This window comes from Pelophylax lessonae, assembly GCF_965119305.1.
Source record: "Pelophylax lessonae genome assembly, chromosome: 5".
In the NCBI taxonomy this organism is placed as follows: Eukaryota; Metazoa; Chordata; class Amphibia; order Anura; family Ranidae; genus Pelophylax; species Pelophylax lessonae.
This window is the reverse complement of record NC_138772.1, coordinates 384,570,048-384,595,833: the sequence shown is the minus strand read 5'-3', so window position 1 is coordinate 384,595,833 and position 25,786 is coordinate 384,570,048. Positions and strand designations below refer to the sequence as shown.

At 45.7% G+C, this 25,786-nt stretch overlaps 1 protein-coding gene across 3 annotated transcripts in view; it reads right to left on the bottom strand.

The window, feature by feature from the left end:
• Positions 1 to 25,786, bottom strand: part of PPP4R1 (protein phosphatase 4 regulatory subunit 1) — a 180,903-nt gene that overhangs the window by 48,385 nt on the left and 106,732 nt on the right. For 2 of the 3 annotated variants that reach the window (XM_082259519.1, XM_082259521.1), the window contains exons 9-11: positions 21,767 to 21,925; positions 20,189 to 20,322; positions 3,310 to 3,833 (exon numbers count right to left, since the gene is read on the bottom strand). In XM_082259519.1, coding sequence (XP_082115645.1) covers positions 3,310 to 3,833; positions 20,189 to 20,322; positions 21,767 to 21,925 — 817 coding nt within the window. The remainder of the gene's footprint in view (positions 1 to 3,309; positions 3,834 to 20,188; positions 20,323 to 21,766; positions 21,926 to 25,786) is intronic. The other variant, XM_082259520.1, reaches the window with a different exon arrangement.

The window sequence follows — 25,786 nt, the reverse complement described above, 5'->3', positions numbered from 1 at the left end:
GTGCCGCTCTATGACGGGAAGCCTCCCACCCCAGGTGGGGGTGCCGTCAGCCGAACAGGACGCTAGCAACACGCGGTGTACCGCAGTTGAGACATCCTAGCGAAGTAGCCACTCCGCAGGCTCTGTCCCTGAGGACAGGGACAGGTCGTTTGCGAGGCCTGGGTGTACGCATAGCCTGCTAAACGCTCGATGGCGGGCTGGGATTCCATAAGGCTCTAGTACAACCAGTGCGATTCCCAGCTCCGCAAACGCTGTAGTCTTCCGAAGACTGACTAACTAAGCGCAGGAACAAAAAAAAAAAGCTATCAGTGTAAAGAAAATCACTTCGCAGAAATAAAAAATTAAGAAAACAGAAGAAAAGGCTGAGACTGTAGCCCCAGCCAAGGGAACCCTGCCTACTCCTAACTAGGCAAAAGACAAACTGAATTGGGAATGAGGCTAGCCGGAAGTATTGGCCCAGAGGGACAGCCCCCTGTAGGTGTGTCTATGCAAAGTTTTGTGAATGTTTCCAACAAAATCTTCTGCCTAGCTTACTCCTGTGGATAAGACCAATACCCATAAGTGAAGACTGTATGAGTGGGCGGCGACTGTCAGAGGACGTAAGAGAAATGGTTCTTACCTGAAATAATCCTAAACATGTTCTAGTCATTGCCACTAAACCCTATAGAAAACCATGAACACAAAGCGAAAGTCTGGTCACCCATTTCAACATGGATTATTTTAATAATTTAGCTTCAAGGAGAAACCATCATAGATTCAAATAAGAAAGCTAGTACTGCTGACTTGGTTTCTGAAGATGCTTGTGCTTATTTTTCCTTCACTACTACATAAAAAAAAAAAAAAAAACTCAGGATAAAAATATGAATCTGAAGTGTCCCAATACCTTGTAAGCTCGTGGTTGGTGACTTCTCAAGCAGTTGGAGAAGAATAAAAATAGCCATGGAGCACACACCTTAAAAAAAAGTGTTGAAAGCTTTCAAGCTTTTTCTAACAGGGTCCCTTTGAAAAATCAGTAACAAAAATGTAACACTGCAAATCTCTATGCTGACAAATCGCAGGACCTGGGAACAACATGACTTCATACTGCTGGCTGTGTAATACCTTGTCCCAATACCTTGTAAGCTCATGGTTGGTGACTTCTCAAGCAGTTGGAGAAGAATAAAAATAGCCATGGAGCACACACCTTAAAAAAAAGTGTTGAAAGCTTTCAAGCTTTTTCTAACAGGGTCCCTTTGAAAAATCAGTAACAAAAATGTAACACTGCAAATCTCTATGCTGACAAATCGCAGGACCTGGGAACAACATGACTTCATACTGCTGGCTGTGTAATAAAATGGGGTTCCCTCCATGTTAAGTCGTCATAGGACAATTAACCTTGGAGACAATAAAAGGCCCATTCCCAATAGGGCAGTCTGTTGAATTGCCGTTGTCAAAATACAATGTGCCTGCAGGGGGTAGGGAGGTTCCCATCCACCCGAACTGTGCTGATGGAGGAAATCCATTTATTTTTTTTAAGCCAGGAGGCTAAATGAAAAAAAAATGAAAAAAAAATTACCCATTTAAAGCCAGCTGTAGCTTTAGACAGTTGTCACCAGGAACAGATATCCCTCACCTATGTTCTGATGATACAGAAAGTGAATCTACCAAGCTGCGCTACAGGCAGCAATGAAAACAGGTACTAATCCTGGCCTAGTCTACCCCCAAAAAAAAAGTGTTTTAGCTAGACTGTACATAGGAAAAAAAAACCCATTACTGGTATGGTGTTTGCATATGTTTCACTCAGGTATTCTACGCCCGTGATCCAAAGTTATACTGCAGTTACCCAATACAGCTAGGTAACCTCCTTGCATCAGCCTGTAAACTGGACAATAACCACTTGCCGACCACCAGCGGTACATATACTGCGGCAGGTCGGCTCTGTCCCACGAAACAACGTACCTGTACGTTGCTTCGTGGGAGCGTGCGTGCACATTTGCCACCGGGGAAGCTGATCTTCGGGTGGCCGCGATTGCCACCGGGCACCCGCGATCGCTCTCCGTGGAGACAGAACAGTGGTCTGCAGTTGTAAACATGGCAGACTGCTGTTCTGTCAGCAATGAACAAAGGGAGGAGCCCAATTTAGGAACACAGGTCCCTGTTCATTCCATAAGTATATCCCAGACAGTTAGAAAGCACCTTCTAGGGACACATTTTTAACCCTTTGTTCGCCTCGGGTTTTAGCTCCTTACCTGGCAATGTCATTAGTACAGAAATAGTGCATAATTTTAGCACTGATTACTGTAGTAATGTCACCGGTCCCCACAAAAAGGTAAAAAATGTCAGTTAAGTGTCCAAACTGTCCACCGAAATGTCGCAGTCCCGCTAAAATTTGCTGCCATTACTAGTAAAAAAAATTATATATATATATACACACACACACACACACACACACACACACACACGCAGAGTGAAGGCAAAAGGGCCAACAAGTGCCAAGCATCTTTGGGAACTCCTTTAAGACTGTTGGAAGACCATTTCAGATGACTACCTCTTGAAGTGTGACTACAATTTTCATAGTCATGCAAATAAAGAAAACTATGAATGAGAAGGTGTGTCCAAACTTTTGGTCTGTACTATATATATATATATATATATATAATGTATGTATATGACAAATCTTTCCACTAGTTTGTAGATGCGATAACTTTTGTACAAACCAATCAATATACACTTATTGGGACTTCTTTTTTTACCAAAAATATGTGGCAGAATAGAAATTGGCCTAAAATAATGAAAAAATTGGATTTTTAATTTTTTTTCTCTTATATTGGTAATGTTTTATAGCAGAAAGAAGAAAATTGTTTTGTTTTTTTTTCAGAATGCTCGCTCTTTGTTTATAGCGCAAAGAAAAAAAACGCACAGATGATCAAATACCACCAAAAGAAAGCTCCATTTGTTAAAAAAAAAAAAAAAAAAAATAAGGACATTCCTTTTTTTTGGGTACAACGTCGCACGACCACGCATTTGTAAGTTAAAGTAACGCAGTGCTGAATCGGAAAAAATGGCCTGGTCATTAAGGGGGTAAAACCTTCGGGGGCTGAAGTGGTTAATTTGTTCATTGTAATGAAAAAAAATGCTCAAGTGCTAAACACTCCGGACCAGGAGTGGATAAAGGAGCAGCAGCAGACTCTGCTCTCTCCTCCTGTCCGCTCATTTCTTGGCAACACAAGCTCATGCAGCACAGTGGATTCACTCCTAGCACTAGTCTTTGCTCTCCCAGTCAAAGATTTTGCTGAACAGGAGTAGCTAGTGTCTCCACAATCTAGTTACCTTTTACATCTGGATCATCTATATGAGGCTCCAAGTTTTCAATCATCTCTTCAAGCTCTTTTCTAGTAGCCATGGCTATGTTAGGAGACACGGGAGATGAAACCTGTTGGACAACTGGCCTTTCAGGACTGCTTGCCTCTGCTTCTGGTTGACGTAATTCCAGATCAATATCAATCTCTGGGATGGGAGTCCTCCAATAATGAAAGGAATTAAACAGCTCTTGCTCAGTAGCAGTGCCCTCCTTAGAGTCTACTTCCAGGTCCTTGGATACATCCATGTCAGGAGAACTCCGCCCAAGGCTGACCGAATTATCTGAAGTCTCCACAGTGCAATGTGAAATAAAGTTACTAGAGTAATTGCTGTTCCTAAACCGTTCATCTGCTGTATCATCATCCAAGTTTGTGTCTAACTTCACAGTAAAAGAAACAATGCTGCACTCCACTGAAGACTCTTCTGATAGAGCATCCGCATCTCCTTTTGCCATATTATCAGTGTTTTCTGGCAAGGGCTCAGCTGAGGTGCTACTAAAAGAAAATTATTTCATTATTAAAAATTTGGTACAAATGTAGAACAAGGAAATTCACAATCATCTGCTGCAAATGCCTATAACATCAAACTGGCGCTTAAACAAGCAAACAGATAATACAACTATAAAGCCTTACTTCAAGCAATCGGCTAAATATGTAGAAGAAATGGATATATGGGAGTGGTTTCACCTTCCAAAAGATTTATATTTCTATTGCTCCATTTCTGAGATTTACACAGTCCTGTCAAGCAGGGCAGCAGACTGCATTTTTTTCTGCTGTCATTAGGCAACACTTACTGGTCTTGACCCCTTCCCCAAGCCTGTGACTGAACAGTAAAAGGAGAAGCAGCAGACTGTGTCTCTGTCAAACTGCTCCCCCCCCCACCAATCAGCGTGTTCCCTGTTGGGAAATGAGCACTGCAGTACAATTGATTGGCTCATTGTGTTGCTTCTCATTTTCCCAATTTAAATACCGCTTTAAAAATATTGTAAAAGGCTAAGTCAAAATTCAGGTATTATATGAGATGGAGAGGAAGGGCCGATAAAATTGTGACTTCCACCTCATCCAATCAGAGAACGCCTTATATTTATTGAATATCAAAGACAAAATGAGTGACAGCGGTGCAAGTCGCAAAATGTAAATGGCTATAGCAGCACTCAGAAGAGATCTTCGCTGACTGCAAGTAGCACAGGTTACTATGAAGAATTTCTGTATTCTCAGGGGCACTACAAATGCAAGATATGAAGATGTAGATGCAAAGCTAGTCCAAACATAAAAAAAAGTTTTAAAAAAATAAATTGATGGATTTCAGCTTTAAAAGTTATAGAAAAAAAAAAAAAAACATGTATGGCTGGGGAAAAAAAAAATATTCCCTCTCTTTGCTAAGCCCTAAATGGGCCCACATAACCATTTGTAGTCCACTAAAGGATCACATGATTTCAAAATAAAATTAACTTGATCAGGACAAGCCCCAGAGGTTATTGGAGAATATAAACTCAAATATATATATATATATATATATATATATATATATATATATATATATATATATATATATATATAAACTTAGACACCCACTGTCAAGTCCAAATATCTTTGCGCTTTAGGAGGAGTCAGTCACTTGACTGCTATGATATAGAATCACTGCTGCTGAGCAGGTACTGGGCTGGCGTGGAGTTAGCCCGGGACACTGGACGAGTCAGGTTTCCTCTTTGACCGGAGATATGGGATGCAATGCCTATCCATATGCTTTTAATGGTGAGTGCAAAATTTATATATTTTAATAAAGCAAGTGTTTTGACGGTACTTCACTATTTGGAGCCCTTCTTTCTCTCCATAACACCATTATATTGAGGAAAGTGTGTGAAGGGTACTTCTATGCGGCAGTGGTGAAGAGACTCTGGTCTTCCATGCGTGTATTCCCTACATCTGTATGGTATCCCTGCTCAGTTTGCTCTTGTGTGAGAACACTTGAGCATCGATTTCTGGTGAGTTGCCATTTCTGCTATCTCTCGGTGTGACACCTGGTGGTGGATGGTGATCCATTAACATACTTCACGCACCCCTGGATTTTATGGACTTGAAGGACATTGCTTTTCTTTATATTCTTTGAGTGTTTATCAAGCAGTATCTTTGACAGCATGCTTTTTACACTTTGAGTCATCTAACAGTGATTTTGTGTGCTACTTCTTTTCCATTTTTGTATTGGAGAATATAGCTACTTAAAAAAAAAAAAAGCAGAACTAATCCAGCGGGGGCAACAGTTCTGGGCATTGGGGATTTCCCTTACTGGGGAGAGATCTCTCCTCCTTTCCTCTCGTGTGTTCCAGTCGTACACCATTCGGGGACAGCCACGGTCCGCACTGGAAAAGGGTCCTGTGTGTCTTCTGGTCTGTTTTAGATCCGAATTCAGGCAAAAATTCAGACCCGATTCATATCTAAAAATGGGGAATAGGGATGCATCGGACCCTCTACCGTTAGCCGCAGCTAGTGTAAACCCAGTCTAAGGCCCCTTTCACACTTGTGCGACTTGAGTTGCGCGATTTTACCGCGATGTTGCCGCGACTTTGATGCGATTTTGACTGGACTTGAAGCAATGTCTATGTCTTTGGACCTCAAAACGCATTAAAATCGGGCCAAAGTAGTGCAGGAACTACTTTGAAGTTGCTGCAACTTTTAAGTTGCGCATATATGAATGGGTATCTTTGGAAAACATGGCAAACGACATGTCGTGCAACTCTGATGTCCAAAGTTGCATGACAAGTTGCACAAGTGTGAAAGGGGCCTAAAAGTTGTTCAAATTTGCAGTTCTAGATAAAAAAAAAAATAAAAACAACTTTGGAGCCTGGTTCAAGCAATAATAAAAAAAAAAATGTAAAGAACTTGGCACAGCTGCAACTCAATCTACAGAAAGCCCGACCACACATTAAATTTATCAATAGGTAAGAACTGCATTAGTCAATTCACCAATAGGCCAAAAAAAAAAAAAAAATAAAACACTGAAGTTGCAAAGATCAACAGCTGAGATGGCATAAATGGTCCATGACCTCAGATCCTCCACAAAGATCGGCTTCATGAAATATTTTTAAATTTCTATTTCAGTGGGGGTATGCTGCCTATCAGAGGCTGGGACACTGGCATACAAATCGCTGGTTGTAGTCCAGTCCCTGTATAACTCCTCCTCTACCCAGCATGCCTCAGTTTTGTGCACAAAAAAAAAAAATACTAAGTGCCCAAGAAAACACAGAAGGGAAGGAGCTGTGTCCCTCAACGCACTAAGAGAAAAAAAATTACCAAGTACAAAAAAAACCTGGTTTCTGTCAGGATGTCCAAAATTCGTCACAACTGAAGGATGGGCAACATCCACTGATAGTCGTTTAAGTTCTATTTGCCCTGTTGAATGTCAGAGTGTCGGCCACCTGTAGAAACAAACTCCCAAATCCAGAATAGATGGGGAGAAGTCCTCTGCAAGACAGAATTGACACAAGGGGAGGACAGAGGAGGTTTTTGAACAGCACAAGGAAAACCACCATCAAGGACTGCCTGGTCAGGCAACCAATATTGTAGTAAGAGCAAAAGTTCTGAATCGCCCAACAACATAACATTCCCATGGAGTGACAAAAGAAAATCAGTTAAGACTGAAATTACCATATCTCAAGTCATCCTAACAAATAAACTGAGCAGGAAAAAAAAAAAAAGGGAGGGGGGCAGAGATAGTCAGGATTGATAGTACCGCACAACCCAAATGGTTCATTAACAACACTGTACCTGAAGTACAGGCAGAATCCTGTCATCAAGCATCTGGACTTGGAAATGGCAGATAACACTGCTGCACACCTGCCTGACTAGACACTGTCTAGACACAACACAAATCTAGGCCACCTTGTACTGAACTCCATACCACAACCTCATTGCAGTGTTAGGGTCAGATATCAGACCCACTACAAGGAGCATTTGCCTGAATGAAAAAGGAACAGAAAGGAAGCAAAAAGGGACTTCCCCAGGCTTCAAAACAGCTGAAAACAAAAAATGACCCAACTCTTGGTGAACAAGTCTCACCTAGACCTCTGGAAATACGCCATCTCCCACAGAGGGTAGGGTAGCAGGGTCAGTGTGTTACAGCTACTTACAGACCGGGGGAGTACAGGGTCATTCATCGATCGATAATTCCTGGCAAGGAGGAAAAGAATTGTACATAAGTGCTGAACCCTTAAACCTCAATGAGGACACCAGTTGAGATCCAGAAGGTGAAGCCTTGTCACCAGAAAAATTAGTGTGGTCAATAGGACAAGCTCTACGTTATCCATGGTAGAAATCCCAGCCTTTCCCAGAGAAGGTCCTGAAACACTCAGGAGACATCCAGCAGGCCTGAAAAGCACATGGACTTACAGAAGGATAGCCTATAGGGCAGGAATAGTATGCAGACACACCTGAAAGAGAAGCATTCCTCAGGAAGGCACCACTGCAAAGTAACACCCAGGACTTCTTGATATAAAAGGGGATCATCTGGATATCTCCCCTTAAGCCCAGACACCTGGACCCTGAAAAAAGAGAATGGGTGGTCATGGTAGAGGGGCACAAGCCCTGAAGAAGAGGAAGGGGATATCTCCTTGATGCGCAAGGAGAGGAAAAACCACTGGTGAACCTTTTATTGGGGGCCTAAACCCCGGAGTAGTCATTTCCAAGCAAGGCATACAGGATAAGGTCCAGCAGAAAATGGACTGCAAAAGTCCAGGAAACAAGGGTCTCCTGTGTATTCCGCAATGGGGTCGACAGAAGAAGACACTAGGGTGGATGCCAATTCCACTGCTAAGTGTGGGTACATCTGGGGATTGCTGAATGAACACAATCTTACTTGCTAAAGAACCAGCCAGAACCGATTCCTGGCAACCTTGTAGGTTAGAAGATGCCTCTGGAGTTGGATAGGACTGATGGGTAGCAGTTTCGGGAAGGGATGCACAGTACACAAAATTAGAAAACGTCCTATTATAGCGGTATTGGGTACAAAATAATGTAATATATAGCAGGTTATCAATCCTTATATGTGGTCGCTGCTCGTAAAAAGGGGGTAGGTACCTCAAGCCTAGGGGTAGGGGGGACTTTATGGGCAATGTAATAGAAAGTAAATGAAATGCAGAAAATTGGTAAAAAATATCCTATTAGTTTACTGTATAGAAAGCATTTGTTATATGCAGTAAAGAACAATATGGGTGAGGGGTTGTAGACCCCTAAGTGAAGAAGGTGATGAAAGTAATGAAGAAGTGACAAATTGTGAAAGTTGTGACTTTGTACATGGGAAGCTTCTCTCTATTGGTTCTGAGAGTTTTCCTATGTTCGCGTCCCATATGTGGTTGCTGCTTTAAATTTTCTTTTAGGCTTCTTCCTTTTTTATTGGTTTTTCAGAAGCAGGATATGCAGCAGGATGCCGCTTCCTCCAGGCTGAAAGGTAGGGAAAGAGTACTGAACACACACACACACACACACACACACACCCTTGCAATGGATAATGTCAGTGCTTGATCCTTCAGCCTTAAAGCGATAGTATACTGCTTTTTTCCACTTTAACTACAGGTAAGACTAGAATAAGGCTTGCCTGTAGGTACAATTAATATGCCGTGCCGGTTTAGGAGATATTTGCACTGCATGCAGCCGCTCACGCAAGCGGCGCATGCGCTCTGAAGGTCCGGCGGACCTTCAGCTTTTCTTGCCAGGAGCTTGCCGGAAAAATAGCTCATTATGCCTTTGTCTTGCAGGGTTTTTTTTTTTTTTTTTAGGTTTACAACCGCTTTAATCTTTAAAGCCATAACTGTCAATGTAGCTGGAAGTGCCCTGGGGTCTCAGCTCACAGTCTACAATGATCATAGTATAGGCAACTACACTAAGTCTACGTTTCCACTAGTGCGACTAATCAATGGCACCCGTTTCAATCTATGCAACTTTGAAAATCAGTGACCTTGAAAAGGTTCCTGCACTAATTTGATCTAAATCGCAATAGTTGAAACGTAGACTAAAGCCCCGTACACACGTACCGATGGTCGGCATACAAATGTTCCTCTTTTCTCCCCGGGATGTCGGTGTCTGCTGAAAAGTGCAAAGACAGCACAAGGACAGCACAAGAATTTTGTCCGCCGACTGCAGAAGTGATGTCATGTAATGGTTAACTTTCCCTGTGTTTTCTATTTTCTGAGCATGCCCAGTCTTGCAAATCTGCGGTCTGTCGGCCGAATTGTGTACTGACAGGCGAACAATCGTCCGTTCTGGTGTCGGCATACAAAAATTTTCATGTTTGCAAGAAAGACTTTTGTCCGCGGATTGTGCGCAGACATCTGTCGGAGGCACCATACTAACACGCGTACAATCGGCAGATCCTTCGTCCACCGACGTTTGTATGCCGACGATCGGTACGTGTGTACGGGCCTTAAAGCTCAGTCTACACTAGTGCGACTTGTCTTGCAACTTTGGACACACAAAGTCGCATGACCAGTCACAGCCCATTGATTTCAATGGCACCTGTTCACGTCTATGTGACTTTGAAAAGGTACTTGCACTACTTTGGGGAAACTTTTGATGCGATTGATCCAGAGAGTGTAAAGTTGGATCAAAGTTGCATCAAAATCACACTCTAAATTGCAATAGTGGAAATTGAGACTAAAAATGGATTTTTGTAAAATCTTACCGTAAAATCCTTTTCTCTTAGCTCATTGACAGACGTAGTCCTCGGTGATACAGCACCTACGGGTTATGTTGCCTCCACAGGAGCAGGACTAGACAGGAAATTAAAAAGCTCTGGCCACACCCTAGGGGCAGTCCCAGAGGGTATATCCTCTCTCTCTCTCTCTCTCTCTGCCTCAGCAAATCAGTTATGTGAAAAAGCAGTCTTTAGAGATTTTAACCCAACCCAACCCAAAAACAGAGGGGCGGGGACTACGTCTGTCAATGAGCTAAGAGAAAAGGATTTTACGGTAAGATTTTACAAAAATCCATTTTTCTCTAGCGCTCATTGACAGACGTAGTCCTCGGTGATACAGCACCTTCGGGACGTCCCAGAGCAGTATCACAAATGAGGGGTGGGAAAATGGAAATCAAATCCCAATCTAGAAGGCCCAACCGGTGCCAACTAGAAGTTTACAATGCTCATCCTTAATGATGAGACTCAACAAAAAAGAGAAAAATGTTTTTTTTTTTTTTTTTTTTTTCAAACAGAAAAAAACCCTCGAGGTAGACCACCGGTCTCCTCAAATTGCGGCCTGCAAAACCTTGCGGCCAAATGAGGCATACGCCGATGCCGTCACATCAATTTTATAGAATTTTGTAAAGGTATGTACCGACGACCAGGTGGCCGCCTTACATACCTGGACCACTGACGCCTGATGGCGAAAGGCCCAGGAAGTACTGAGCGCTCGAGTGGAGTGCGCCCTAACAGGGAACGGAGGACTCTGACCCTTAATAGAATAAGCCTGTACCACCGTTTGTCTAATCCATTTGGCAATGGTCGCGGCAGATGCAGGCAAACCCTTTCTGGGGCCATCCGTGATCACAAAAAGTGAATCCGTCTTACGGAATGATTCCGTAGCTTTCAGGTATACCCCGATTGCCCAAACCACATCTAAGGAATGCAACGCATGTTCCCGATGATGCTTGGGCTGAGGACACAAGGAAGGTAGTACAATATCTTCATTCAGATGAAAATCTGAAACCACCTTAGGAAGAAAAGATGGCTTAGGATGAAGTACTACCTTATCCCTATGAATCACTAGGTATGGGGACTGGCATGATAATGCAGCCAGTTCTGACACCCTGCGAGCAGAAGTAATAGCCACCAAGAAGGCCACCTTCTGGGATAAAGTAAGCAAGGGAATCTCCCTGATGTTTTCAAAGGGAGGTTTCTGTAGAACCGACAAAACCAAATTAAGATCCCAGGGCGGTAAGGGCGCGCGGACTGGAGGAGCCAGGTGCCGCACCCCCTGGATGAAATTCCGCACCAAGGACTTGGTAGCTAAAGGTTTCTGAAAGAAGATTGCTAATGCTGAAACTTGACCCTTGATGGTGCTCAAGGCTAGCTTCTGCTCAACCCCTTGTTGCAAAAAGGCCAATATTCGAGTCACCGAATAGGTACGTGGAGGAAATCCTAAAGATTCGCACCACGCAATATAAGTCTTCCATGTGTGATAATAGACCTTGCTGGAAGTCGCTTTCCTTGCTTTAATAAGGGTAGGAATGACTGAAGTAGACAAACCTCTGTCCTTCAGTACTTGGGTCTCAATGGCCAGGCCATTAAACCCAGCGACTGTAAAGCATGATGGTAAATTGGTCCTTGAGACCACAGACACTCCCTGAGACGAAGTTCCCACGGAACGTCTGCGACTAGCATGTCCAAGTCGGCCAGGCCGGCTTGAGGAGGCCAGCCTAGAATTTCTAGGACCACTGGCGCTGATAGAATCTGAACCAGGCGTCCCTAGAGGTATCTGGCCCCGACCATCCGAGAAAGTCTGGTCGTTTTCTGTTCCCACACATTTATCAGATACCTGATTGTTATCAGGAAGGGTGATCTTTTCTGGTTGAACCTCAGGGACCGAAGTCACCCGACTAGAGGCTACTTGGCCTATCTGGTCAACCAGATCCGATTCCTGTGAGGTATAGGGACTAATCTTAGGAAAAGGTAAAGGAAAAGATCTATTCAGGGAACGGTAACTACCGCTTCCTGTAGTACTTAAATGTTGGAAGGGAAGAATCGCACCGGTAGTAGTGGTTGAAGCTCGATCTAATGTCCTGAATACCGGTGAAAACGTCCCCCCACCCTGAAACCGGGTGGGGGCGCACCTTCAGGCTGTGTACTCCTTTGCTTCGGGTTTGGCTGGGTTGGTCCTCTGCTTGTCCGACCAGCCCTTCTTGAACCCTCCTGGAGGAGTCTTGCCTTTCCCGCTAGTACCAGCCGGGCGCCCTTTATGGGCGGTAAAGAAAGGTCCTCGCTTGTTGCGAGGTCCCTTAGCTTTAGCAGCCTGTGGCAAAAAAGTGCTCTTGCCCCCAGTGGCATCCTTGATGATTTCATCTAGGTTGGCCCCAAATAGACGATTCCCCTGAAAAGGGAGATTTGTCAAGGTCTTTTTGGAACCTAGGTCAGCTGACCAGCATTTTAACCACAGCACACGTCTGAGGATCACCGCTGACATAGATGCATGCCCTAATAAGGGAGTAGTGTCCAAGGCTGCGTCACAGATAAACTGTAGCCCTTGTATAATCTGTTCCATCAAATCAGATGTCTCCTGGGGAATATCTTTTCCCCTAAGGTCTTGGCGTACCATTTTCGCCCATTCCGTAAGTGTCTGGGAAACTAGACCAATAACAATTACTGGTCTAAATGCTGACCCTATCAGAGAGAAGATGGTGCGGGACTCTGCTTCCATCTTTCGATCCACCGGATCCTTAAAGGACGAAGTTTCCTCCACTGGGATAACCGTGGCTTTATTCAGCCTGGAAATAGGTGGATCCACCACTGGTGGTACCGTCCATTTCTCAATGATGGATTCCTCAAACGGATAGCGTCTAGCAATACGCTTGGAAATAGTAAAGGTACGTTTAGAATGCTCCCATTCTCCTTTAATCTGATTACCGAAACATTTGGGTACAGGAAAAACCTTCACCGTTTTGATGGGCTTATTAGTACCAAAAGGAATCTCTGTTTCAGTTGCCTCTGCCGGTAAAGCCTCAAGTTTTAAGGTTTCCTGCACTGCCACAACTAGTGCGTCCACCAATGCTTCTTCCTGAATTATAGCAGGAGAAGAAGCGTCCTCCTCACTGTCTGAGGGGGCTTTACCTGGGATAACAGCCTTTGCAGAGGAACCTGCAACTGCAGTGACCATCTCTGAATCAGAGTCAGAGGTGTCAGATAGTATAGGGGTAGCCGGGGGTCGCTTCCTTGACCCCCGTCCCTGACAGGCCGCCTCCACCCGAGCCACCATAGACTCCAAAATTGCTGTAAATGACTCTACACTCTGTGCACCGGCGGGTCCCGTGGCCCCCTCGAGGGAAACAGGTGGGGGAATATGTGTGGCAGGGTCCATGATAATTCCAGTCACTTCCTGGATAATATAATTCAAAAATAAAAAACTTTTTTTTTCAGACCCCCAGCGCCACAAAAAACGCCTTAGTGTTACCTGCTAGGGATCCCTATCGATCGAGAGAGAGAGAGAGAGAGATAGACCCCCAGGCTCACCACTTGATGCTCAGAGTTTAACTGCAACAGGTTACAGCGCTGTCTTAACAAACAGGAAGTCTTTTGGCTGGCTACCCAGGAAGAAAGGAGGCGGCTCCGCCCCTCTGCACGCCTTCCGGCGCCTCCCCTAGCTCCACAAGGTGTTTGGATCACCTCAAACATGGCCGCCCCCATGCTGGAGACACGAGGCTACGCCAAAATGGCGGCTCGTGCGATCCAGCAAAAAAAATGGCGGCGGCCTGTACTGAATAGCGGTGTGCTGCAGGGCACACAACACTCTCTCTGCATGGGGATTTGGCGTGGTTGGCGGTACCGGCCCTGGCGGACCGCATGGCCATTCGGGAGGCCTGCTAATAGCTGGAGATCTGATTAGGAAGGCAGTCTACATGTCCGTGACTTCTGACTGGTAGGTAGCTTATTCTTATCACCGTAAGATTCCCAGAATGCCACAGATTATAATCTTTTTAACATGTATACAATTAGATTGTTAGCTCCCAAACCAAGCCTCCTGGCTTTTTGCACATAAAATCACACTCAAAGTAGGAGGATCTGTGTCATTTATAGGATAGAGAGGGACTCTATCTTACCATACAGAGAGGGGCCTGCGTTCACCACAAGACCCGTCAGGGGAAAAGGGGGAACATACTACTCACCATACCGGAACCAGGCGGGCACCAACTCCTGACAGTACCCCTCTCCACCGGGGCGGGAGGGCTGTCGACCGATATGGACGCCGTGACTCATGGTCTTTGGCGTTTCAGCGAGGCGTTTAACTCGCGGGGTCAGTCCTTTAATGGGACTTTGTCGCGGCCGACCCAGCGCGGAGCTATGGCCTGCACGCGCTCGTAGGCTGAACTGGGGTGACCACCGGATCTCAACATCCAGCCCGTCGCCCAGTTCAGCTTTCTTGCTTGAAGATCTCACAGAAACACTGGAGAAAAAAGGCTGTCTAAAAAATCCTTTAAGAAAAAATTCTTGCCAGGACCTAAGATCCCAGCAAGGTATCTAGGTCCTTACTCCTAACTAGACAGAAAATAACTGATTTGCTGAGGCAGAGAGAGAGAGAGGATATACCCTCTGGGACTGCCCCTAGGGTGTGGCCAGAGCTTTTTAATTTCCTGTCTAGTCCTGCTCCTGTGGAGGCAACATAACCCGAAGGTGCTGTATCACCGAGGACTACGTCTGTCAATGAGCGCTAGAGAAAAATGGATTTTTGTAAGATCTTACCGTAAAATCCTTTTCTCTTAAGCTCATTGACAGACGTAGTCCTCCTTGATTAATATCAACTCGGGTTATACTGCCCTCTACAGGAGTAGGACTAGACAGGAAAGAAAACGTTCTGGCCACACCTTAGGGGCAGTCCCAGAGGGTATATCCTCTCACTTCCTGCTACAGGATATCAGTTATGTCACAAAGCAGTGTCAGAGAATTTAACCCAACCCAACTCGAAAACAGAGGGGCGGGTACTACGTCTGTCAATGAGCTTAAGAGAAAAGGATTTTACGGTAAGATCTTACAAAAATCCATTTTTCTCGGTCACTCATTGTCAGACGTAGTCCTCCTTGATTAATATTAACTCAGGACGTCCCAAAGCAGTGCCACAAATGAAGGGTGGGAAAATGGAAATCAAAATCCAATCTAGAAGGCCCAACCGGTGCCAACTAGAAGTTTTAAAGGCTCATCAACTAAAAGATGAGACTCAACTGAAATTCCAACGGAAAAAAACCCTCGAGGTAGACCACCGGTCTCCTCAAATTGCGGCCTGCAAAACCTTGCGGCCAAAAGAGGCATCTGACGATGCCATCACATCAACTTTATAAAATTTTGTAAAGGTATGCACGGACGACCAGGTAGCCGCCTTGCAAACCTGGACCACTGACGCCTGATGGCGGTAGGCCCAGGAAGTACTGAGCGCTCGAGTGGAGTGCGCCTTAACAAGGAACGGAGGATTCCGATCCTAAATAGAATAAGCCTGTACCACCGTCTGTCTAATCCATTTGGAGATAGTCACGGCAGATGCAGGCAACCCCTTTCTGGGGCCATCCGTGATCACAAAAAGTGAATCCGTTTTACGGAACGATTCCGTAGTCTTCAGGTATACCCGGATTGCCCGACCTACATCCAAGGAATGCAACGCACATTCCCGAGGATGATTGGGCTTAGGACACAAGGAAGGTAGCACAATATCTTCATTCAGATGAAAGTCTGAAACCACCTTAGGAAGAAAGGATGGCTTCGGATGAAGAACTACCTTATCCCTATGAACCACTAGATATGGGGAATGGCATGATAATGCAGCCAGTTCTGACACCCTGCGTGCAGAAGTAATGGCCACCAAGAAGGCCACCTTCTGGGATAATGTAAGCAAGGGAATCTCCCTGATCTTTTCAAATGGAGGTTTCTGCAGAACCGACAAAACCAAATTAAGATCCCAGGGCGGTAAGGGCGCGCGCACTGGCGGAGCCAAGTGCCGCACCCCCTGGATGAAATTCCGCACCAAGGAATGAGTAGCCAAAGGCTTCTGAAAGAAGATTGCTAACGCTGAAACTTGACCCTTGATGGTGCTCAAGGATAGTTTCTGCTCAACCCCCTTTTGCAGAAAAGCCAAAATTCGGGTCACCAAATAGGTACGTGGGGGAAATCCCAAAGATTCACACCACGCAATATAAGTCTTCCATGTGCGATAATAGACTTTGCTGGAAGTCGCTTTCCTTGTTTTAATTAGAGTAGGAATAACTGAAGCTAACAATCCTCTGTCCTTCAGTACCTGGGTCTCAATGGCCAGGCCGTTAAAACCAGCGACTGTAAAGCACGATGGAAGATCGGTCCTTGAGACCGCAGATCCTCCCTGAGAGGAAGTCTCCAAGGAGCGTCCGCGACTAGCCTGCCTAAGTCGACGTACCCGGCTTGACAAGGCCAGCCCGGAATTTCCAGGATAACTTGAGTTCCCTCCACCTCTATCCTGCGGAGAAATGTCAGCAGCAACCTGAGAGGGGGGAAGACATATAATAGCTGATCCTGCCCCTACGGGGCGCTCAGCGCGTCTGCTGCGTCTGCTAGAGGATCGCCGGCGCGAGCCCTGTTGAGCCGACATGCCAACAGATCCATATCCGGGGTGCCCCAATGAAGGGACAGCTGGTGAAATACCTCTGGATGAAGAGACTATTCCGCTTGATCCAGAATCTGACGGCTGAGATAATCTGCCTGTCCACCCCCGGGATGAATATCGCGGAGAGAGCTGGAACAACTGTTCCGCCCAATAAAGAATGTTGGCCACTTCTATGGCCGCCAGGGCAGTCTTGGTGCCCCTTGGTGATTGACATAAGTCATGACCGTGGCATAGTCCGATTGGATCCGAACCGGGCTGCCCTGGAGCTGCTCGGTCCAGTAAATCGGACAAAGTCTGATCGCTCTCAGTTCCAACACATTTATCGGTAACCTGGAATTTATCAGAAGAAATGACTTCCCCTGGCTGAGCATCGGAGACCGAAGCCACCAGACCAGAGCCTCCCTGGTCCGCTCGCTCAATCGGATCCGATTGTCCAGGGAATCGGGATTCCGATTCCATTTGAGAAGAATCTCCTCTTGGAGAATTCGGGTATGAGACTGGGCAAACGGTACTGCCTCTAAGGAGGCGACCATCAGTCCCAGCCAGTTGACGGACAGCAACATCCGAATCATTGACTGAATCTTCTGGAGTTTCTCCGCATGGAGAAACACTCTTGCCAAGGATGTATCCAAAATTAGGCCCAGATAGTTCAGTGTCCTGGTGGGAACCAGCCTGTGAAGATGGGGATCTGAAGATAGGCATCCTAAATGTCTATGGACGCCAGGAGATCCCCCTGATGCAGGGAGGCCACCACTGTTCGGATAGACTCCATCTCTCCCAAGACCAGAATTGGACACACCTAGCACTTTTTCCTGGGCATTGTGAACAGGTTCGACTAGAACCCCTGAAATGGGAACTACCACTCCCTGTTGCATCAAGCTGTCCCCCGCAAAGCTTTCTAAGCGACCCGGGGATGTCGAATATTGGAAGGGAAGAATCGCACCGGTGGAAGTGATCGAAACTCGATCTTGTATCCCGATCATATGACCTCGCGAACCCCTTTATCCGTGATTCTGGAAAGCCATGGATCCAGAAACCGGTGAAGACGTCCCCCCACCCTAGAGATGGGTGGGGGCCCATTCTGTCGAAGTTTGTGAGACTAAACCAATGGCAACCGCTGGCCTGAAGGTTGACCCTATCAGGGAGAAAATGGAGCGGGATCCGCTTCCACTTTTCGATCCACCGGATCCCTAAAGGACGGAGCGTCCGCCAACGGGATAACAGTGGCTTTATTTAGTCTGGAAATCGGTGAGTCCACTATTGGTGGTACCGTCCATCTTATAATGAGGGATACCTCAAACTGATAGTGCCTAGCAATGCGTTTGGAAATAGCAGGGGTTCGTTTTCGGACGACCCCATTTGGGCAAGGGAAACCCTTCACCATTTTGGTAGGCTTGCTAGTACCAAAAAAGGAATATCAGTCTCAGCTACCTCTGCCGGTGTAATCTCAAGATTTAAGGTTTCCCAGACAGACACAACTAGTGCCTCCACCAACGCTTCTTGTGCTATGGCGGAGGCAGAAGCGTCCTCCTCACTGTCTGAGGAGACCGTACCTGAGACAACAACCCCAGAAAAGGGGCTGCAATGACCAGCTCAGGAATCCGTATCTGAAGTATCAGATGAAATAGGGGTAGGCGGGGGTCGCTTTTCTTGACCCCCGTCCCTGAAAGGCTACCTCCACCCGGGATACCAAAGACTCCACCCGGGATACCAAAGACTCCAAACTGCTGATAATGCATCATCACAAGTGGGATACTGGAGGGTCCTGCGGCCACCTCGAGGGGATCAGGTGGGGATACATGTGTGGAAGGGTTCATGATTAACAAGACACTTGCCAGCAAACAAAAAATTAATTGCAAGAACAAACATTTTTTTTTTTTTTTTTAAGTAGTCCCCCAGCGCAATAGCGCCCCTCAGTGTACCTGCTTGGACCCCTCAGAGAGAGAGAGAGAGAGAGAGAGAGAGAGACCCCAAGGCTCACCTGATGCACAGAAGTTTCTTATCAACCTGCTTCCAGCACTGTGTTACAGACAGGAAGTCTTTGGCTTGCTTTCCCGGGCCAAGGAGGCGGCTCCGCCCCTTTACACGCCTTCCGGCGCCTCCCCATAGCTCCTTGAGGTGTTTGGTCACCTCAAACATGGCCGCCCCCATGCTAGAGACACGAGGCTAGGCCAATATGGCGGCCCCGTGCGATCTGCAGGAAAATGGTGGCGGCCTGTGTAGGATAGCGGCGGCTTGTAAGCTAGCAGCGGCCTGCGGGAGGTGTGCGCTCGGCCTGTGCGGCCAGCGGGAGTGCGCGCTCGGCCGGTGCGGCCAGCGGGAGTGCGCGCTCGGCCGGTGCGGCCAGCGGGAGTGCGCGCTCGGCCGGTGCGGCCAGCGGGAGTGCGCGCTCGGCCGGTGCGGCCAGCGGGAGTGCGCGCTCGGCCGGTGCGGCCAGCGGGAGTGCGCGCTCGGCCGGTGCGGCCAGCGGGAGTGCGCGCTCGGCCGGTGCGGCCAGCGGGAGTGCGCGCTCGGCCGGTGCGGCCAGCGGGAGTGCGCGCTCGGCCGGTGCGGCCAGCGGGAGTGCGCGCTCGGCCGGTGCGGCCAGCGGGAGTGCGCGCTCGGCCGGTGCGGCCAGCGGGAGTGCGCGCTCGGCCGGTGCGGCCAGCGGGAGTGCGCGCTCGGCCGGTGCGGCCAGCGGGAGTGCGCGCTCGGCCGGTGCGGCCAGCGGGAGTGCGCGCTCGGCCGGTGCGGCCAGCGGGAGTGCGCGCTCGGCCGGTGCGGCCAGCGGGAGTGCGCGCTCGGCCGGTGCGGCCAGCGGGAGTGCGCGCTCGGCCTGTGCGGCCTGCGGGAGGTGTCCTCGGCCTGTGCGGCCTGCGGGAGGTGTCCTCGGCCTGTGCGGCCTGCGGGAGGTGTCCTCGGCCTGTGCGGCCTGCGGGAGGTGTCCTCGGCCTGTGCGGCCTGCGGGAGGTGTCCTCGGCCTGTGCGGCCTGCGGGAGGTGTCCTCGGCCTGTGCGGCCTGCGGGAGGTGTCCTCGGCCTGTGCGGCCTGCGGGAGGTGTCCTCGGCCTGTGGAAGTGACCGGCTTTCTGGAGGGATGGCGACCTGCGGATGCAGTAACTCAGGCATAGGCATCGGCCTGTATACACACTATGACAGGTAGGATACCTCTATACCTCAATAGTAATGCTTTTTAGTAGTCTGCCACTGACTTCAGTCACCCTTACAGTCATATAGTGACTTTAGATAGTCAGCTCCCAAAACAAGCCTCCTGGTCTCTTATTCACAAAATCACACTCAAATTGGGGGATCTGTGACCTGTTATAGGATAGAGGGGGGACCCAGAAACTGAGTGTCCGACCATCCCAGAGAGGGGCCCGCGTCCACCAACAAACCCGATGGGGAGAGAGCTATACAGCTATTCTACAGTGCTAATAAAACATTACATAATGGCTATTGTTTTAAAGCTCCATCCTCACAGTTTACATGAACATTTTGAGGTCAAGGTTTAATTCAAAGCACATGGTAATAACAGAATGGATGATTCACATACCTCTCACCAGCTTCACTTTGTTTTACATCCTTGCTGTTTTTACATTCTTCTTCCTTGAAACACTGACCAGAGCTAGATGGGTTTGCAAATGTTGATATAAAAGGCCCAAGGGATTGAAAGGCAGCTTGGCGAACCTAAGATGCAAGTCATAATTACCATTAAAATTGTCAAAAAGCCAATGGTAACGATGCTATGGGCCCAATTCACAAAGCTTTACACAAGGAGGATCTGTATTTTTAGCCTTAGGATTGTAATTTTCAAGTGTTATCCAAAAATATTGGTCACTTTTCGGAAAATAAGAATCATTACCCTATTGTTTCAGCTTTGTGAAAGGAAGCATTTTGCCTACAGAACATACACATGCTTTCTAAAGAAAAAAAAAATCCCCTAGGGCAATTACAGTTAAATCATTCAGCTATCTTTACATGTTCCTATACAGAATATCATCTTCTCCAAATCTAGAAAGTCTACTCAATTAAATGCAGCATTAAGTCTGACTGCATACAATCAAAACAACTTACTTTTTTGTCATATACAATGGTGCAGCGCTAAAAATTTATATTCACATAAAAATCTAGAACAGAAAATAAATGTCCAAATCGGAGAAAAGAGAAAATTTCAGTCCTTATTCCAAGATCCCGTATGATAGGGATATCAGTTTTTAACACTGCACTATTGTAGATATTTAAATGGGAGTATTTGTATTCTGACTTTCGTTGCTGGCTGCTCTTGACTCTAGAGCAGCGTTAAGTTATAACTTCCTTTTTTGGTCATTACCACAGCCTCCCTGTTAAAGTTCTTTATCAGGCAAAGCTGTAGCATTCCCTGTCCACCCCACTCCCTCCTGTCAATAAACCTGCAGTTTGGAAATCTCTTGTTTTACAGATGTAATACAAGAAAAGTATTTCCACACACACCTATTGCAAGTTCCATGCTGTCTTTTACAAGAAAGTCTACAATAAAAAAGCACTTCCCTGAAGTTCTGTGGAAAAGTCTCGATCACTAAACTAGCCTTTGAAGGCTGAATCTGATAGCAAATCAGTCAGAGGAGGGGAAGAGCAAAACAGAGCTGTAGGATGCAGACCCATCCGCAGCACATAGGTCTCTGGAACCAGGAAGCTGTGGATTATAGGGAACTCTTAATAATGTAACCCGAGTGGACTCTGATTTTAGCATGCTAAACAAGGCTTTCATTGCGCCGCTACAGCCCATTAACAAGTTTACGTTATACAGAACAGTTTCAAGTGAAGTTGGGGCATATCAGAGGTATGATGCTAGTTTCAACATACAGAAAGTGAAGGAAATTTTAGAACAGGGACATAGAAAGCAATGAAAGGCTGACAGGGTTACTAGCATTCCCCTAGTTTTAAAATGATATCTTACAACTTAACATTTAGGATGCCATGGGCAACAAAGGCACTCATCTTGCCTATAATTCCCAACAAAATGGCCTGATGATGCAACCTACAATATATTAATGAGCATGGCAACCATTTCAATAACAGATCCACAGCTTTAAATGTTCATCCAACTATTAAAAAAAATAAACAAACAGTGATTATATTATATTACACATACCCATCTAGATGGGTCACCGATTAGGTTAATAAAGAGACAAGAAAGCTTGGTCCGCCGGAGCTCTTGAGAGGTCGCACAGGACACTGCCATGAAGCACTCAGCGCAGGCCTTCCGCACACCCCATACGTTGTCGGAACAAAGTTGGTAGAATCGAGGCAGCTGGAAGACATACAGACAATAGGATTCACGGATTAAGTAACTTTAAACTTGAGTTAAAAAAAAAAAAACTAAAAGGAGAGAAGGATAGAAACTGCTACTGCTGACGTCTGATTCAAGACAATGCTAGCTGTCTGGTTGAAATGCTGGTCGAGCGAATTTAGGACTATAAATCTCTAAATCTAGAATAAGTATGCAGACCTTATAAGATCCAAATACTTGCTTCAGGGCAGTGAATAAAAGCACTAACACCAGAATGTTGGCATGACAGACAACTACAATGTTGTTGTTCCCATTTTTCTCTCAAGACGGCATATCTGTGTTCAGAAATCTAGATGCCCATATGCGAACATGCAAACTATAGATAAAACGGAACATTTAATGTCCAAATTCAGCATCAATAAAAGTCCAGATTTTTTTCATATATGGTAAATTTCATCATGTCAACCTAAGAACTTTGCAGCCACCATGCTCCAGAAATCACAGTAAACTCCTTTAAAAAGCAGGCTCTAGATGATCAGATAGTTCCCGGCTTAGTCTCTGAGCCTTCTTAGCATGCTGCTCCAATGCACCTTACATTAACACACAAAGACTAAAATGTACCCACTTTAACTTAACCTAGACTAAAATACTAAAAGTAGAACTATAGGCAAAAATTTTAATTTTGGAAAAGTAAGGAAGGGTTAAAACTAGTGATCGACCGATCTAGTTTTTTTAATGCCGATACTGATATTTTGGTCATCGGATATCGGCCAATATTTTCGAACATGTTAAAAAAAAAAAAAAAATTTTTTTTTCTTAAAGTACTGTTAAAAGACCACAAGCCCCTCCTTGGCACCGAAAAGCATTCAAAACGCCAAGTTTGGCTGTTTTGAATGCTGTCAGTTTTTTTAATTTGGTGCCGAGTACCCAGAAGTGATATCATGACATCACTTCCGGGTTTTTTACATGGAGACACAGTACACCGGGTCTTCTCTTCGGCAGTGGCAGAATGCCCGGGTCTCCGGGTGGGATGGGAGACCCGGGCGAGCCACGGAAGGCGGCGGGAGTGGACATCCCCTCCCGCTCCTTGTAATGACAGCTGAGCGGCATCTCAGCAGCATCGGTTGTCATTACAAGTAAGCCGGCCATCGGCTATGGACACCGGTACCGGGGTGATGCCTCTAGCTGCAGGCATCAACCCCGTACAAGCACTTTCCCTAAATATCGCCAATATGGGTAAATCCAAAGGCCGATTCAGATATATATCGGGAAAGTGCATATCGGTCCCTGATAGATCGGTGTTGCCGATAATCGGTCGATCCCTAGTTAAAACCTGTCAGTTTTTTTTTTTTTTTTGCTAATTGGGTCCTATTCGGGAGATTACCCCCACTTCCTGTTCCATAGTCTCTGTCAGCTCTCCAGGAAGAGGTGTGGAGATGTCTGCTCGGGGCACAGGAGAGGCCCTGGCCGGGTTATGCCACATATGTTGACGACCTTGATGGTCACGTTTTTCTGGTAAGAGGCTATCTATTTTTGGTGAAAGAATCACGTTGTGCGGTGAAAGCTCTTTCATTACAGAAGAATTGCACAGCTGCATTGTGCCTAATTTTTTTAAGTTTGGACATTATCACTGGTGTCTCGCTTTCTCACACATGGATATGGACTATTTTTCTATTGTGTTTAAAATTTCCGGTTTTGGACATTTCAAATATGAATTCATTTATTAATTTTTGTCACATTACACAGCGCAACTTTCTTTGGTATTTTGGTTTGTACTGTTTTTGTCTTGGACTTAAGTTGCTGCTTTTTATCTTTGATGTGAGTGCAAATTTTTCTTTGGTTTTTGTACTATATACAGTATCTAACAAAAGTGAGTACACCCCTCATATTTTTGTAAATATTTTATTCTAATCTTTTCATGCGACAACACTAAAGAAATTACACTTTGCTACAATGCAAAGTAGTGAGTGGACAGCTTGTATAACAATGCAAATTTGCTGTCCCCTTGAAATAACAACACAGCCATTATTGTCTAAACTGCTGGCAACAAAAGTGAGTACATCCCTAAGTGAAAATGTCCCAATTGGGCCCAAAGTGTCAATATTTTGTGTGGCCACCATTGTTTTCCAGCACTGCCTTAACCCTCTTGGGCATAAAGTTGACTAGAGCTTCATAGATTGTCACAGGAGTCCTCTTCCAATCCTCCATAATGACATCACAAAGCTGGTGGATATTAGAGTCCTTGCGCTCCTCCCCCTTCCGTTTGAAGATGCCCCACAGATGATCAATAGGGTTTAGGGCTGGAGAAATGCCTGGCCAGTCCATCACCTTTACCGTCAACTTCTATAGCAAGGCAGTGGTCATCTTGGAGGTGTGTTTGGGGTCGTTATGTTGGAATACTGCCCTGCGGCCCAGGGGGATCATGCTCTGTTTCAATAGCCTTCAAGAAATATAAATCAGAGGGCACAGTATCGGCTTTTGAGCAATACAAGGAGGCAAATAAGAAAAGTAAATACGAAATCAAAATGGCTAAAATCAACTTTGAAAGACATATAGAGGATAGTAAAAAGAACCCAAAGAAATCCTTTAAATATATCAACAGCAAAAAAACTAGGGCAGAGCATGTTGCACACATAATTAACAATGATTGGAGGATGGTTACAGAGGACACTGAAAAAGCAACCGTGCTGAACGTTTTTTTCTCATCAGTCTTTACACATGAAAAGGAGGGGTGCACTGACCATGACTGTATGGTTAGTAGTAATACACAGGACTTGCCGCTATGGCTAAGAAAGGGTGAAATAAGGAAAAGGCTGGATAAAATGAACACAAATAAATCACCAGGCCCGGATGGCGTACATCCAAGAGTACTCAAAGAACTTAGTAAGGTTATATCTAGACCACTGTTCCTGATCTTTGCTGACGGTATTATGACAGGAAATGTACCAGGGGATTGGAGGAAAGCTAACGTGATACCGATATTCAAAAAGGGCAGGGGTATGTCCTGGGAAATTATCCACTTAAGCCCTGGAAGATTTTACCCCCTTCCTGACCAGGGGGTATTTTGCGATTCGGCACTGCGTGACTTTAACGGACAATTGCGCGGTGACAATTTTGAAAAAATAACAATATTTTTCACATTTTTTTTATATGAAATTCTCCAAAAAAAAAATGTAAAAATCAAAATTTAACATTTTAGGCCAATTTTTTTTTTACCATATGTTTGGTAAAAAAAAAAAAAAAAAACGCAAAAAGCGTATTTTGATTGGTTTGCGCAAACGTTATTGCGTTTACTAACAAAGGGAAAGATTTTTGTCATTTTTTTTTTTTTTTTAAACGCGTAATGGCAGCGATCTGCGATTTTTTTTGCGGGACTGCGACATTGCGGCGGACAGATCGGACCCTTGACTGACATTGACACTTTTGGGGTTACCAGTGACATTACTACAGTAATCAGTGCAATACATATGCATTGTTACTGTAAAAATGACACTGGCAGTGAAAGGGGTTAACTTTATTGGAGAGGGAGGGGTTAAGTGTGTCCCTAGGGGTGCGTTTCTAACTGTGATTGGCTGTGGCTACATGTGTAAGAACAGCGATCAACAGTCCCTACATAGTAGAACCGTTTGATCCCCATTCTTACACAGGGAAGAATGACAGGCGGCTTTGTTTACATTAGCCATTATCAGTTTTTGCAGATGACACAAAATTGGGCAGGGCAATAACTGCACAGCATGAAGCATATATCCTACAGAATGACCTGGACAAAATAACAGAGTGCGCAACGACATGGCAAATGAGGTTTAATGTGGAGAAGTGTAAGGTTTTGCACTTGGGCACTACAAACATAAAAGCACAATACACTTTAGGGGGGGAACCTTT